This window comes from Sceloporus undulatus, chromosome 1 (genome assembly GCF_019175285.1).
Source record: "Sceloporus undulatus isolate JIND9_A2432 ecotype Alabama chromosome 1, SceUnd_v1.1, whole genome shotgun sequence".
NCBI lineage: Eukaryota > Metazoa > Chordata > Lepidosauria > Squamata > Phrynosomatidae > Sceloporus > Sceloporus undulatus.
The window spans coordinates 42,871,133-42,887,664 of record NC_056522.1 but is presented as its reverse complement, the minus strand read 5'-3'; the positions used below and the strand labels follow the sequence as shown (position 1 = coordinate 42,887,664).

At 39.2% G+C, this 16,532-nt stretch overlaps 1 protein-coding gene across 3 annotated transcripts in view; it reads right to left on the bottom strand.

Annotated features, from left to right (window-relative positions):
* Nucleotides 1-12,605: 12,605 nt before the first annotated feature.
* The window catches only part of DISP1 (dispatched RND transporter family member 1), a 42,268-nt gene continuing 38,341 nt past the window's right edge, over nt 12,606-16,532 (bottom strand). For all 3 annotated transcript variants that reach the window (XM_042465464.1, XM_042465473.1, XM_042465483.1), the window contains one exon: nt 12,606-16,228. In XM_042465464.1, the coding sequence (XP_042321398.1) occupies nt 12,620-16,228 (3,609 nt within the window). In that variant the 3' untranslated portion in view covers nt 12,606-12,619. The remainder of the gene's footprint in view (nt 16,229-16,532) is intronic.

Here is a 16,532-nt window from a genome sequence, read left to right as displayed (position 1 = left end):
AAAAAAATCTGCAGCTATTGCTGTTTTTTTGGTATACTGCTTTGGGCACAACTGTATGGGAAAATGGCATACAAATAAAATGGATTATATTGATTCACAAGGATCCTGACAAAGCTGAAAGCATAGAAAAGTGAAACACAGATGCATGCAACACTTCCACGCAAATGTCCTCTATCTTTGGCTGCCCTGTGTTGAATAGAAAGGCCTGAAAAGAAGGCCATAATCACACCCAGCTGCAGTAGATACAGCTGCTACAGAGAATCTGAATAAGTGGGGAGGATGGTCATAGGGAGGACAGTAACTATATTCACTTCTTTTCAAATCTTCCTGTTCAGCAGGAGGAGAATGTGGTAGAGGGGTCATGAATAGTGGCACACTTTCAGTTTTGCAACATTTGCACTGAGCACAGTCTTGAGACTATCAGCTCTGTCTTCAGTTGCCTTTCTTCAGGTGATGTGTGAAATAGGAAGCATATTCTTAAATGCTAATGAAAAAGGGATGTGTCATATTCCTTACACTTTGTACTGCCTAGCCAGTGTTGCTGCAGAAGTATTGTGTCATTCTATCAGCTCCCAAATCAAGGGCATTTCCAAGCAAAGGAGAAAGAGCTTTACAAGAGGAAAAGATGAGGGTGGGAGGAGTAGATAGCATGTATATAGCACTGCATGACAATATAAACCAACCATAAAAGAAGAAACACTATTGGTATCTGCTCCATAATAAAATAGCAAGTGATATTTACAGTGAAGGATCATAAAAACATGGAGAACATTTGAAAGCAAGCAGATGTGGATAACCATTGTAAGGCTTGTTCTTAACTGCTGAATATAAAATTCCTATTGTCTGAAGCAGTTGTCATCAGCCTTTTCAGACCTATGAGTCATTTTATTTAAAAGTGTAGACCATTTCTCTCCTACAATCTACTTCTCTTTTTTCTTCTTTCTTTGTTTTCTCCTTTCAACATTTTTTAAAAAGAAAAGAAATGGTGGTGATAATGTACTATATTTTTTGTTATATCATAACACATTAAGCATAACTCATGAGTAATGAAGGCCAGTGGTTTTAAGCTGACCTAGGAGTTTGTCACATGGGAGGGAAGGGCCCATAGCCTGTGAATAAATGGGAATTAAATCCTGTGAATATCCCGCAAGAGCAGGATTGTTTTCAGATGATGTCACACGACTTCTTCATTAGCTTGGCATTAATCCGTGAATAAAGCAGCCAAATCATGCAGCTTTTTATTTTCAGGGAAATCCTAAAAATAAAAAGTGGCATGATTTGGCTGATTTATTTGTGGGATAATGGCGAATTTGCATGATGTCATCTGAAAACAATCTCTTGTGGAATATTCACAGATTTAATACCCATTTATTCATGGGATGCAGGCACTTCCCTCCCATGTGATAAACCAGTACACCCAGGAGTGATCACATAACACCAATACTAAAGTCACTCCACTTGCTACCTATTAGTTTTCGGGCACAGTACAAGGTGTTGGTTGTCACCTTTAAAGCCCTACATGGCTTGTACCCAACTTATTAAGCGATCACCTATTTCTATACAATCTGCCCCGTGTTCTTAGGTCCTCTGGGAGGAATTTACTGCAGACTATAAAGACCAGATTGACTGAGACCTCCCAGAGGACCTTTTCTGCAACTGCTCCCAGCCTGTGGAATGGCCTGCCGGATGAGATCCATCAAACTACCAATCTAGATAGCTTTAAGAAAGCTGTTAAGATGGATCTCTTCCGGCAGGCCTTCCCAGAATAAACTATTCGGCCATGTAACAACCCTGCACATATATGTGATGACGCTGCCCACTGTTATTGTCTTGTTTTTATGTAATATGCAATTTTAATCTTAAATTGTTTAATTCTTTTTTAAGGTGGGGATAGTTTGTACATATCATTGTATTCTTTTAACATTGTAAGCCACTTTAATTGTTTTAACAAAAAACAGGGTAGAAAGAAAAGTTTTATTTATTTTTTTACTGTAAACTGCATAGAAATGTTACTTTTTTCAATTTCTGTATGTGCCTTCAAGTCACCTGTTGACTTATGGTGACCCCATGGATTTCATTGAGTTTTCTTAGGCAAGGAATATCAGAGGTAGTTTTGCCAGTTACAGCACATGGCATCTGCTGGTGGTCTCCCATCCAAGTACATGTCAAAAGAGACATGTACAAGAAATGAAAAAAAGAGGAAATCACCAAAGAAGAATTAAATCAAATAATCGGTTTATGTAGAGAGAAAATCAGTAAAGTTAAAGCACAAAGTGAGCTCACACTTTCTAGAGAAATTAAAAACAATAAAAAGGGTTGTTGTTGTTTTGTTTATTTCATAGCAACAGGAAAAACAACGAAATGGTAGGGTGTGGATAAGAGTGGATAAGATGGCAAAATGCTAACAGGGAACAGAGAAAAGACAGAAATACTCAACCTCAGTCTTCTCTGAAAAGGAGAACAGTGCTCAACCTGGGGAAAATGGAGCATATGATGCAGCAGGTGAAATGCAGCACAGAATAGGTGAAGAAATAACACAGAAATGCTTGACCATTCTAAATGAATGCACGTCTTCAGGGACAAATGAACTACATCAAAAGGCATTAAAAGAACTCGTAGAAGTAATCTCAGAACTATTGGCAATAATCTTTGAGAATTCCTAGAGAACAGGAGAGGTCCAGGCAGAGGAGGGGGATGTTATCTCCAACTTCAAAAAGGAAAAAAAAGAGGACCCAAATAATTACCACCCAGTCAGTCTGACATCAATACCAGGAAAGATTCTAGAGCAGATCATTAAACATTAAACAGACAGTCTACAAACACTTATAAAGGAATGCCATGATTTCTAAAAGTCAACATGGGTTCTCAAAAACAAGTCATGTCAAACTAATCTTATCTCTTTTTTTGATACCGTCACAAGCTTAGTAGATTAAGGGAATGCTGTGGATGTAGCACACCTAATAATAATAATAATAATAAAATTTATTTATATCCCGCCCTTCCAAAAAGATCAGGGCGGCATACAATAATGCAACAAGTGCAAACAAATACAGGTTAAAAGCATACAACATCAATAATATACAATCTAAAAACAATGGCAAAGGCCCCGATAGCCCATCCTCATGGCCACGGAAGAGGAGGGAGGCCCACAGGATATTTAGTCGGGGAATGCCTGCTTAAATAGGAAGGTTTTGAGATCCTTCCTAAATTGGGCCAGGGTGGTGGATGAGCGGAGCTCTATGGGCAGCGTATTCCAAAGGGCTGGGGCAGCTGTGGTAAAGGCCCTTCTAGAAGTGGAAGCTAGCCTAGCCCCAGGCACCTTCAGTAGTTGCTGCCCAGATGTTCTGAGGGTGCGAGGCGGATTGTACGGGGAGAGGCGGTCTTTTAGGAATCCTGGACCCAAGCCATTTAGGGCTTTATAGGTAATAACCAACGCCTTATATTGAGCTCGGAAGCGAATGGGCAGCCAGTGGAGATCTTTAAGCACAGGTGTTATGTGGCTGGTCCTGGATACGCCTACAGCCTTGGTTTCAAGGTTCCCCATGATATCCTTGCTAAAATGCTAGTAAAATGTATAGCAGGCAAAGTGACCGTTAGGTGGATTTGTAATTGGTTGACCAACAGAACCCAAAGTGTACTCAACAATGGCTCTTCCTTGTCCTGGAAAGAAGTGACTAGTGAGATGCCACAGGGTTCTGTCCTGTGCCCAGTACTATTCAACATCTTTATCAGTGACGTGGATGATGGAATAGAGGGCATGTTTATCAAATTTGCAGAGGACACTAAATTGGGAGGGTTGCTAATACCCCAGAGAACAGGAATGCTGGGATATTGTGTCCAGTTCTGAGCATCACAATTCAAAAAGCATGTAGACAAGCTGAAGTGTTTCATGATAGGGATGACCAAATTGTCTAGAAACCATGTAGTGACTTAGGAAATTGGGTGTGTTTATCCTGGAGAAGAAATGGTATTATAGCCCTGTTTAAATATTTGAATGGGTGTCATACTGAAAATGGAACAAGTTCATTTTTTGCAGCTCCAGAGAACAAAACCCAGAGCAATGGATGCAAACTACGGGAAAAGAGATTCCACCTCAACGTGAGGAAGAACTTCCCGACAGTCAGAGCTGTTAGATATGGAACACACTCTCTTAGATAATGGTGGTCTCCTTTGGAGGTTTTTAAACAGAGGCTGGGTGGCCATCTGTCAGGGGTGCTCTTCTAACACTGTGATTCTATAATTTTAGGATCAGAATTCAAAATGACTTTAACAGATTAGAAAGCTGGGGCAAAACTATCAAAATGAATTTCAACAGGGACAAATGTAGGATACTACACCTGGGCAGTAAAAATGTAATGCAGAGATATAGGATGGGTGAAACCTGGCTTGACAGCAGTATGTGCATATGTAATCTAGGAGTCTTAGTAGACCACAGGCTGAGTCAGCAATGTGTAAGAAAGCTATGCAAGTCTAGGCTGCATCAATAGGAGTATAGTGTCTAGATCAAGGGAAATAATAGTGCCATTTGATTCTGCTTTGGTTAGCTCTCACCTGTAATAATTTGTCTAGTTCTGGGCATCATAGTTCAGGATGTGGACAAGCTGGACTATATACCCTGAGGAGGGTGACCAAAATGGCAAATGTTCTGGAAACCATGCCCTATGAGGAGTTGCTTAGGGAGCTGGGTATGTTTGGCATGGATTCAAACTACAGGAAAAGAGATTTTGCCTAAACATTAGGAAGATCCTCCTGACAGTAGGAGCTGTTCAACAGTGAAAGAGAGTGGTGGAGTTTCTTTCTTTGGAGATTTATAAACAGAGGCCGGATGGCCATCTGTTGAGAGTACTTGGATTGTGTCTTTGTGGTCTCTCATAACTCTATGATGCTATGATTCTACTTAGAATTTGACCCTGCTTCCAAGGTCAGAAGTAATCTGATGCCTTTAGGGTGTTAAGGCCACATTTTGGGATTGTAGCTACCAAAATCTCCCAGTCTGTGTGGTTATTGGCCATCTTCCCTGGGAGGATTCTGTGAGTAGTAATAAAAAGGAATGTCTCTAAGGTATAGCTTTCAGTACACTAAACATTAAGGCTATTGTAGCACATCAGAAATATACATAACAGAAAATTGCTCTTGTTGTGCATGCTTGAATATGCTTACAATATAGAGTTACAGCAGTGGCGCCATCCTACAAAATTCTGAGATTTACAGAGTGGTGAGGTACTTTGTATTCACTTTTGGAAAGTTCTAGTGTTGTAAATCAAGAGAGCAGATGAGAGCTCTCTAGTGGAGAATTTGAAATCCCTCATCAAACTACAAACTAAAGCAACAATTAAAGTGGTACCCAACTGCTTTAACTACGCAGTTATCCTGCAGGTCTTTTTTGGAAGAACAGGTAGCTCTATAGTCTCTATGTAGTACATCAGTATTCTACTCCCACCCATTCCAATCTTCATGGATATTGTAGAGCAGAACACCAGAAGGACAGCAGTAGTTACTCTCAATTTTGTGTTGGAGGTGGGGAATCCACCCTGTCCTATTACATTACGTACTTTGCTGGAGAACTTCAAATAGTAAACTCAGTTGAAAGTAAACAACCCCTAAAGAATGACAAGGCCTGCTCCAAAAGGCACACTTCTAGGGTTACTTCTATTAGTGCACATTTAGTCCCCACATATTACCTTTGCTGCACAGATCATACTAAAGTGGGCCTTCCCAGAATAAATAACTCAGCTATGTAGTGACCCCCACATATATCTGATGACTCTGCCTACCATTATTGTTTTAATTGCTCATGTAATTTTAACCTTAAACTGTTTAATTCTTTTTTAAGGAGGGGGTATTTTGTATATATGGTCCCATGTTCTTGTTATCTACCTGACTTCATTTGGCAGAGTACATGGAGTAGTACACTTTACTTCACAAGGTTATATCAAGGAGCCAAGTTTTCATGGGTCAGCAGGTATTTCTCCCTCACTGCGTTTGATAAAGACAACACAGCAACTTGTAGCAAGGGTCAGAAAAAGATCTTCTATACAGATAGACTTCTATGACTTGGTTCATTTTAAAAATATTTATTTTAAATATGCCTTACCAATTGTGTATCATTAGCATGCAGGTAAAGGAGCACATTAATGTTCTAAATGGGAGAGAAAGAAGAGTTTGTAAAATAGTCTTTATCCTCACAACATGTTTTCAATGTTCAATTCATTTCATAATCTAGAGAATCATTTGGTCTTGCAAGACTCCTTCTGAATGTTGAGTTTGTAAGGTCCAGAAACAGGCTCACCTCTTCTTGTGAGTACAGTGGAAACATTGATGTGCTAGAGGTGGAAAACATTCAGAGTTTATTTTCCTTACAATTAATATTACTCAATACTAAAGCACACTGGAGTTTTTCAAAAGTATTTTTAGCTATATTGTATGGGATATTATGCACACACGCTGGTTTTTCTTGGCCCAACTGCTGTTTTCATCTGGCAGAATGAGATGTTCTCCAAATGTATTTTCAAGGGAACATCCTCATTCTACTTTAATCAAGTGCAAGTTGGAGTTTGTGCCAGATGTCCAGTGATGAGTTAAGAATCATTCTGGGGGTGGAGAATTCTGGAAAGAGAAGAAAGTATACAAACATTTGGCTAGAGTTTTTATTTTAATGTCTCCTACACACAATAGCAGAACAGCCGAACTAAATTTAGAATGCTTTTCTTTGGGATGTGTCAGAATAATGAAGTGTTTAATGAAAGAGTTACAACAGCCAATTTCTGTAGCTTGATGTCCATAAATTAAATGTGCTAGGTGTTGTATTAAGATTCAAGGATATGCTAAAGATATTATCTGAGTTCTTTAGCACTTTGCAATATGTTCCAAGTGTATCTTTGTTCTTCTATAAAATAATAGAGCTGTAAACGTAGTCACAGCCACCATTACCAAAATTTGTGTTTCGGTTCTAGACCAAGCATCATTTTATTTTTACTCCACACAGGTTTCTCAGCTCTCTTTCCAAATGCCTAGACAGCACAGAACTTGGCTTATGCCAATTCAATTTCCAGGGGTAGATGGAGGAATTGAAATGGAAATTCATGTTCAGTATATAAACTTAGACTGCTAGGGGGGTGGGTTGCCTGTTTTTAATCCCCTTTCTCCCTCTCACTTACATACACCTATGAATTGGATTTTAATTGTATATTGTAATTAATGTAATGTGGTTTTAATTTTATGTTGTTTTAATAATTTTACTATGTACACCACTTTGATCACTGCAGAAAAGCGGTATAGAAATAAATTTTATTATTATTATTATTATTATTATTATTAATCCTGATTATATCTAGACAATTGATTTTTATTAAGTTGGATCCAGACTTAGTTGTACATAAGTATGATGTTGGTTAAAATATTATATCATGCTTGCATAGTAGAAGTCTATATTCACCATTTAAGCTGATACATTAGTTGCATTATACCACTCCCTGGGTGAATACAAACATTGTACAACTGACTATGGATCAGCCCTTATTGTCAGGAAGTTCCTCCTAATGTTGAGGTGGAATCTCTTTTCCTGCAGTTTGCATCCATTGCTCCATGTCCTGTTCTCTGGAACAGCAGAAAACAAGTTGGCTCCCTCCTCAATATTACATCCCTTCAAGTATTTAAATAGGGCTATCGTATCACCTTTTAATGCTCTCTTCTCCAGGCTAAACCTACCTAGCTCCATAAGTCACTCCTCATAGGGCATGGTTTCCAGGCCCTTCACCATTTTGATCACCCTCCTCTGGACATTCTCCAGCTTGTCAACATTTTCTAGTAAGAATAGTTTGAGATGCTAAATACCTTGGATAGTATCTTGATCATATCCTCTTATTTTAGCATCACACTTATTAAAATATGTTTAAAAAGTGTATAGAGTGCATAATGTATTCCCTACCTTCACTTCTCTGCATGCATTTATCTGGGATCTAAACTTTCGATTGTGAGGATGATTGGCTGAGTTTGGTTGCCTTTTATTCTATTATTTGAGCACATTGTCCAACATTTTAGTTTTTATGGATTAAAAGGCATGTTTATTAAAAATTGCCCTCAGTGTGTATATTCATTACTGCTGAAGGCTACATTTGATGTTGTCCACAACATGAACTTTGCTTCCCTCTCTTCTCTTCAACAGTTCTCTGCATCACCCCCAAACCAGAAGGATTTTCTAGATCTCCAGATGAGACTTTTGGATGTGCAGGAGCTGCAGTGAGAATTACCCTCTCCCAATTTTGTTGACAGTAGCAATGCCATCAGCAGACCCACCCCACTGAATAATGGCCACAATTTGTCAAAAGTTTGGTTTACAAGTATTTTAAATTACAAAATATTGGAAACAAATGCAGGATCAAACAGCAGAGAAGTGGAAATGCAAAAGCAGAGTGTACTAATGGATAAACTAAGTGCATATTTAGTTTCTTTCTAGTCAAAATTAAAATATGTGGCATTAGGCTGTTTTTGGACTATAAAATAACTGAGTGAAAATATAAGGGGTGGCTTTTATACAAGTGTGTGTGTGTGTATTTGGCTTGCAGATGTAGCTTGGCAGGAACACAGAGGATCACAACTTGGTTGTAAATTGCTGTGCTTCAAAAACATACATACTGCTTTATTTTGTTCACCAGCCAAGAACTCAGCTAAAATTAATTTTATAAATATACATTACATCACGATCCCTTATTTAAGTTCAGCAATTTCCCCCCCTTTCTTCACTGTGAACATTACTTAAAACAGTCTATCAATCTGCTAGTGTTTACACTTCATATGAAACTTTTATTAAATGACTAATTGAACAGTACTTTTGGAGATAAAGAGCAGCCAGGAAGGAGCAATTTTAGCAGAAAGCTGATGTGAGGGCCTCATTCAGAGCAGAAATATGTTCTAGATTTCAGCCCTTTAGCTTCTTTTCCAAAATGAAATCAGCCGGGTAGCATAGTGTGACATTGCTACATATTGGGGAGCACTAGTAAACTAGAAATCTTAAAAGGACATGACTCCTCTACAGAATTAACTACAGGTTACAAGGAAAAGCACTTTCTTGGTGGCTGCTTCCAGACTTTGGAACTTCCCCCCATCGAGACTAGAATGGTTGTCTCATGCCATCAGACTTTAAAGAACACACTGTAATGGCTTTCAAGGCTGTGCTTTTTAAAAAAATAATAACAACAACAAACAACACATGTATATACAATATTTAGTGCAATTTTTTTATGTTTTTAATCTGTACTGGCTTTAATCATTTAAACTGCTTTGAGTCCCATTATTAAGGGGGGGGGGAGGCAGAATATAAATTAATAATCATACTCATAATAGTATTATAGGAGGGTTTAATCACCTTATATTGACTGATTAAATGCATCAAGACAAAAAGGCATAATTTCTAGATATCCTACATCAGGGGAGAGAATTATGCAGCTCTCCAGATATTCTTGGATTGCAAAATTTAAAAAAAAGTCCAAACATTTAATCATGAAATTAACTGGTATTAGTCAACAATCATTGGTTGGGAGTACAGACATCTTAACACAGATTAACAGTTTAGCATGTACATTTTGATGAAAAGTCAAACAGGTCAAAGAAAGTTAAACAAGAATCTTTGCTAGTTAAAATCAAATATTTAATCTGTATCTATGAAGGAAATCACCACTTGTTTCCCCCCTTTCAGTTACTGCTGTTCATTTTTACTTACTTCTGCATTCTGCCTGTGAATCAGAGGGCAGTTACTCTTGGGCAATAAACATGCGGAGGGAAATGATCTGGTAGATATTGCTTAGCTTGACATCCAAAATGCTTTTGTTAAAAGTCCACAACAAAGCAGGCATGGAATCCTCTTCTGGATCAAAAATTGGTCAAAGAACCGGAAGTAAACAGCAGGAAGAAGTGGTCAGTTCTCACAACGGAAAGATGTGAGCAGTGGGGTACCTTGGGGATCTGTATTGGTACTGATGCTTTTTAATGAAAATGTCAGCATGACATATCGATGCAATATGCGACTAATGTAAAAAGGGCAAATTCCACATTGGCCTAATGAGACAAGGAACTGAAATAAAAACAGCCAATATCACACTGTCCTTATACAAATATGCATCTGGAATATTGTAGATACTTTTGGCCAATGCATTTAAAACAAGAATGTAGAGTTGGGAAAAGGTGCAGAAAAGGGCAACCAAAATTATATAAAAACTTAAGCAACTTTCCTATGCAGAAATGTTGCAATGTTTGGGGCTATTTTGATTAGAGGGGAAAAAACACATAAAGGTACATAGGATATTGATATACAGTATAAAAGTATGCATGGTGTAAAGAAAGTAGATAGGGAAAAGCTAGTCTTCTGACTGGAACCTAGGGTCCTCCACTAAAACTGAAAGGTGGGAAATACCAAGATAGATAAAAGGTGAGGGAAGGAGCAGTAGGGAAGACACGAGACAGTGCGTGTCAGTGGTGGAGGGCAAAAACATAAGAGGACACAAAGTGAGGCAAGGGAAAGAGTGAAAGGAGAGTGGGTGTGTGAGTGGCAATGTGCAAGAGCAAGGGAGGGACACATTGTGATGATACACAGTGAAAAGAGAAAGGGAGTAGGAGAAAGAGAGTGGTGCAAGAAGCAAGGGGGGAGTTCATTGCAATGGTGCAAGATGGGACGGGGAGGGAAGGGGAGGGAAGAGAGAGAAAGTACTACAACTGGAAGGCATTGCACTCAAACATTAGGAAAACCCATTGACTGGAAGTGCCATTCAACAGTGGAACAGACTGCCTTGGAGGAGGATCAACACAAAATTTACTGTCCCTTTCACCAGGCAAGGCAGAAAAAGAGAGAAGACAGGGGAGTCCTTCCAGGAGGCAAAGAAAAAATAACCTCTCAAAGAAGGCTGGTTTGTTGTCTCCTTCCTTCCTAAAGCAGGTGCTGTTTTGCCCATGAAACTACAAAGAGCATACCAATAACCTTTTACACTTTTTTAAAAACAGTATGTCACATTATACAGATACAAAACTCCACTCTGTGAAGGAAAAATTTTGTAGGAGGAAGGTGAGTTAGCAGGGGCAGTGCTTCATAGCTGCACACAAAATAGAAGATTAAGCAGGGAGGGTGACTTTGTGCCCTTGTCAACTGCATCCAGGGAATCCAAACAGATCCTCTTTTCTTCCTAAAAATCCACTTCGCCACCAGGACAAATCACATGCCATGACATGAGCACGGATTTAAATTTGTATCAGAGATTAGAAAGTTTGTATGAGTGTTTTGAAAAAATCTAAGATATAAAACAGAAATACAAGCAGGATAGTTTGTGGCATGCAGCGTGTGCCTCAAAAACAAACCATGTGTTAAAATAATTGAGGAGGGGGTGAACGAGCCTTTGGTATCTCTTCACACACATCAAATGTGGGTACTTTATTACTTCAGTTAGAGAGCCAGCATGGTGTACTGATCTTGAGTGCTGGACTATGACTCTGGAGACTAGGGTTCAAATGCCTGCTCAGCCATGAATATATAGTGGGTAACCCTGGAAAAGTCACATTCTCTCAGCCTCAGAGAAAGGCAAATGTAAAATGCCTAAGAATAAATCTTCCCAAGAAAACACCATGATAGGCATTAGCATAGCCATAAATTGGAAACGACCTGAAGGCAGACAACAACAAAATCCTTTAATTGTTATTCAGAGGGGTGGGGTGGGGTCCATGCTGCTTATTTATGGCAAAATGACAGGAGAAATGTGCACTTTCCTAAAAATATTGACAGAAAATTAAAAAATGGGAGTAGCCTGCAAAATGAAAAAAATATTCAAAAGAAAATGTACAAAAATGGATATATGTCCAACTAATTTTGGATACTATGGTACTATTCTGTGAGCTGTAGAAGATAGCAATGACTTTTAGGTTTCCTATAATTTGTGTTTATGATTGACTTCTTAAACGTTGTAGAATTTCAGCACACTAACAGTTTAATGTGTTTTGGTGCTATCATGAACATCTAATGCTTTTTAGACAGGAATCAATACCTGTGTGGCTTGTAGATGAAGCAGGGGAAACCTCTCCCACAATTCTGACTGGACCACCCTCTGGCACTGAATGATACCTAAAACTGTCTATAAAGAGCAAGAAGGTTTGGTAGTGAAAAGGACAAACTCCTAAAGAATTATTTTGTCAGTAATTTTTTTTAAACTGCTTTTATCGTCTTTCTTACCCGCTGCGATAGTTTTATCTGATCCTAAGAAATTAAATAAAAGAACGGTAAGAGAATATTAATATAAGGCAATAAAATGGCATAACTCAGATATATCATCTCTTGCCAAAATCCCAGGGACAGGCTATTTGAAATGCTTTATTTTTCTGCTCGGTAGAGAATAACAACCTAAATGATTTTGGCAACTACATAAGAAGATGTGAATTAAATGGTATTTGACTTTCCTGAGAGCAATGTATATTCAACTTGAAATAGGTTAATAAAACTTAACAACATTCACTTTTGTTTTAAAGTAGGTTTTTCATTCCAGAATGTTAACTTTAGTATATTTTCTGTTTGACAATCTGAGCAGGTTTTAGTACTATAAGATCTTTTTGAAAAGAAAGACAGAACCACCAAGTTTAAGATTAATTATAGCGTTTTTATTAGCAAACTTTCATTGGAAAGTTCAGAGTGTGCTAACAGAGCAGGCACATGGGCTTCAGTGTTTGGCATATGACACTCAGCAGAATTGCACTTGGTTATTATGGGTTTGTTACAATACTGTGAATTTTCAGGGCAAGACTCAAAACCAGTCCCTGCCGCTGTATTGCTTTCTGTACCTTTAATATCATTCTGATTAAACTTCTTGTCTGCAGTACCTTGTGGCACGTCCGGGATGCCCTCTGCTTCAGCTTCTCTGTTTTGCTTGGATGCAGACATCCCATTTTCATTTCCATTTACCTCAGTGATCCTTACATCACATTTGCCTCTGCAGTTAATACAGAGTCCCTTTTGGTCCATGCTTTTTTCTGTTTCACAACACGGTTTCATGAGTGAACCAGCACTTCTGCAGAGAAATAGGGAAGTATTTGTCTCTTTTGGAAGAGTTCTCAAGTTCTCTTCGGTGTTGGGAAGACTGCGGGATTGTAAATGGTGCACTGAATGGAGAAAAATATTTCTAGAAAGTGAATGCTGAACTGGTAGTTTTTTTAACCTGCCTTGTAGACAGTTACAGCTGAGAACATGCTGGACAGTGTTAACGTAACCATCAGAAGAGCAACGCAAGGCATTTAAGGGGACCAAAGAATTCTGGATCGGCATGTTTCCAGATGGAGACGAGTGAAAACATACAGTTTCATTTAACTGCTGACATGAATGGGGACTCCATTTCATGCCCAAAGCCTTAAATGCATCTGAACAAATACACTGCTGGTTTTGACACATCAGCTGACAAGAGGGATCCTGCTCACCAGAGGATGCCATGGCCGAGTTAGAGTCACTTTTGGTGGCCATGTTCAGTTTGTTGTTATACACTGAGTGAGGAAGAGCATGGGCATTTGCAAGCCTACCATTTAAGAGCTCAGAGCAGATGTGTGTTTCTTCAAAGGCTCTCTTTTCTGAGCCAATGCAGTTGTTGGTCTGGCATGCTAAAGGCTCTAACTCATAATGCTCATGCTCATGATCCAGTTCTGATTTTTGACTTCTAGGGTCCAAATGATATTTATTTACTGGCTGGGCTTTGTTTTGCTCCCCATCTCCTTTGTTTCCTGACAACGCCTGTGAAAAGGCACTGCACTGAAATCTTTTTGGCAAAGGGATCTGACCAAAAGTGCCCTGGGGCCCAAGGCAACGGCACATGCACTGGAAGAAGAAGGTTGCAAAAGCCCAGCTGATACACATTATAAGCATCATGAAGGTGCCAAGCTGAGTATATGCCAAAACTGTGGAAGGCATCATCATGGCTCCAGCTACAAATGTAGTCAGTGCAGCCATGGCAATTGCTGAGCCCATGCGACTTAGGGAGAAGATTACTTTTCCTTCTCTGTCAGGATCAGGCGCTAAACGGTAAGCAACTCCATAATGGACTGCAAAGTCAACAGATAAGCCAACAGCAACAGAAATGGTGACAGACTCTAACACATTTAGCTCCCAACCCAGAAGAACCAGAGATCCAACAGTAACAAAGATAGTTCCTGCGATTGAGACTATTGCATAAAGACTTATTATTATATTCCAAGTTGTAAGCAGCATTACACTGAATGCTACAGCAACTGAAAGACCCATGGCAATCAAAGTACCATCAGAAAGACTGTCCTGGAGGTCATAGAACTCTAGATTACTCACAAACCAACCACTGCTTAGACCCTCAGGAGCAGTACTAAGCTCATGTGAAATCCAGGTATCCACCTCTCTGTAGAACTGATGCATCTTCTCGTATGCCAAGGTGAAGAGGTAGGTGCTTTGGAACTCCAGTACCACCGCTCTGATGGTATCATTTATGTCAAAGCGAGGCCCGGGAGTTTTGCTGTCTAAATGGTACCCTGTACTTCTTTCAAGCTCCATAATGGCCCTTTTGATGCATAACTCAAAAATCTCCTGTTTGTAGGGAAAGTTCCAGTGACTGCAGCAAGGATAAAGAGCTGGTTCATCGCAGTCCTGATTTTCCATCCATTGCTTAAATGTCTCAATAAAGCAGCTTGTGAAGTCCTGCTCTTCTGTTTGATAATAAAATGTCTGATTCCTTAGCTTCTGGCAAAACTTCAAAATCCACAGCTGTGAATCTGGGCTTGCAATATTGAAGTTGCTGTCTAATTTTAGCTTTCCTTTGCTCTTAGGGTTTAGGGGGTCCCCATTGTCCTCAGCAGAGACCCCCCAGATAATAGTTATGGGCATATGAAGCTCCTCTCCATGATGGACACGTTCAAACATAAAAAGTTTTCTGAACTCAGCATCATAGCGTTCAAAAGGATGAGAAGACCTAAACACTTGAAATTCTGAGAGTTCCAGTGAGGGTAGCTTCATCTTTGGATTTACGCAAACTATATATGCACCCCCAACAGTTAAGGCTAAGAACCAGACCAACCAAACATAGCGAAACTTGATAACAATGCATGGCAATACTTTTTCAAAAAATATCCTTGATGCTTCTGAACCTGCAAAAACAGCCTTACGGGACATTTGGCACAGCACTGTCCAGCAGCTTTTGTTACTGTAGCCCCTTGTCTGAGGTTTTCTGAAGCAACTAAATATATTGAATAGGTACCGTTCATGTAACACAACAACTGCAGGTAACCATGTTACCATTAGAACATAATTCACTAATATGGCGGTGCCAGCATAAACACCAAAACATCTGATTGCTGTAATATTGCTGACATAATTGGCATAAAAGGCAGCAGCGGTGGTGAAACTGGTGACAAACATAGAAAGGGCGGCATGTTGCAATGTGATGCTGACTGTCTCTGAAGTTGCAGCTTGAGACTTGTCAAATTTTGTGTAGTTCCACACATCACACAAAACAAAAGCATCATCTGCTCCAATACCAACAAGAATAATCAGTGCAGTGAGGTTCATAAAGGGGAAAAATTCAAAATTAAATACTACTCGGTAGAGGAAGTAAGAAACAATCAAGGAACTAATTATTGCAAACATGGTCATCAGTGTGATAAACATGGACTTGGTATATACACACATAACTAAAAGAACAATCACAATGGCTATAGCAGGATACACTGTATCCATTAAAAGATAATCTTGGAATAAACTATGCTTGATTCCAAACTCAATCCCTGTGATGGTCGTGATCCCATCAGAAGAGTTCCAGTTCTCAAAGTTATCCAAGTAGATTTTCATCATGCTCTCCCCTTTTTCTGTAGGTGAAAAGAGCATGCTGTACTTTAAAGCTGGTGATACATAGTCCATGGGCTTTGGGCTTAGAAAATCTTTGTCCACTAGGTAGTGGAGAATCTGGTAAACAGCATTGTACTTTGTACATTTACGAGGCACATTTGTACACTTGAGTTGGTCCTTCCTCCTGGCTGCCATATCCCAGCAGTCTGGCCCAAGAGTCCCATTGTAGTAGTATTTGGCACATGTACGGAGCAGCTTCAGAGTGTGAGAAACATCTCTCTCTATAATTTTTTGACAGGATGATCTGTTGTTCAGAATGGCAATATAATTGCCTAATGTCCAGCTGGGACAGCATGAAGCAGCAGTGGTTCTCTGGCAGAGATCACCAAACTGAAAATGAGATCGTATCTGTGTAAAGAAAGACATGTAGAGTTATAATACAATGCAGAATTATAAAACCAAAATGACTGCTATGGTGGTTTCATTGCCTATAAAAACAATAGAACAATCTTCCTACTACCCTTAAAATTTAGTTCAATTTTATGTTTTTCCAAATGTTGGTACTAGTTTTAATACTAGTTCAGATATGGTTACCGTTTTTTTGTATCCTTCATTGTGCAAATTCTGAATGTGAAGTCGAAGGCTTTCATGGCCCGGCATCCATAGTTTTTTGTGGGTTTTTCGGGCTATGTGGCCATGTTCTAGAAGAGTT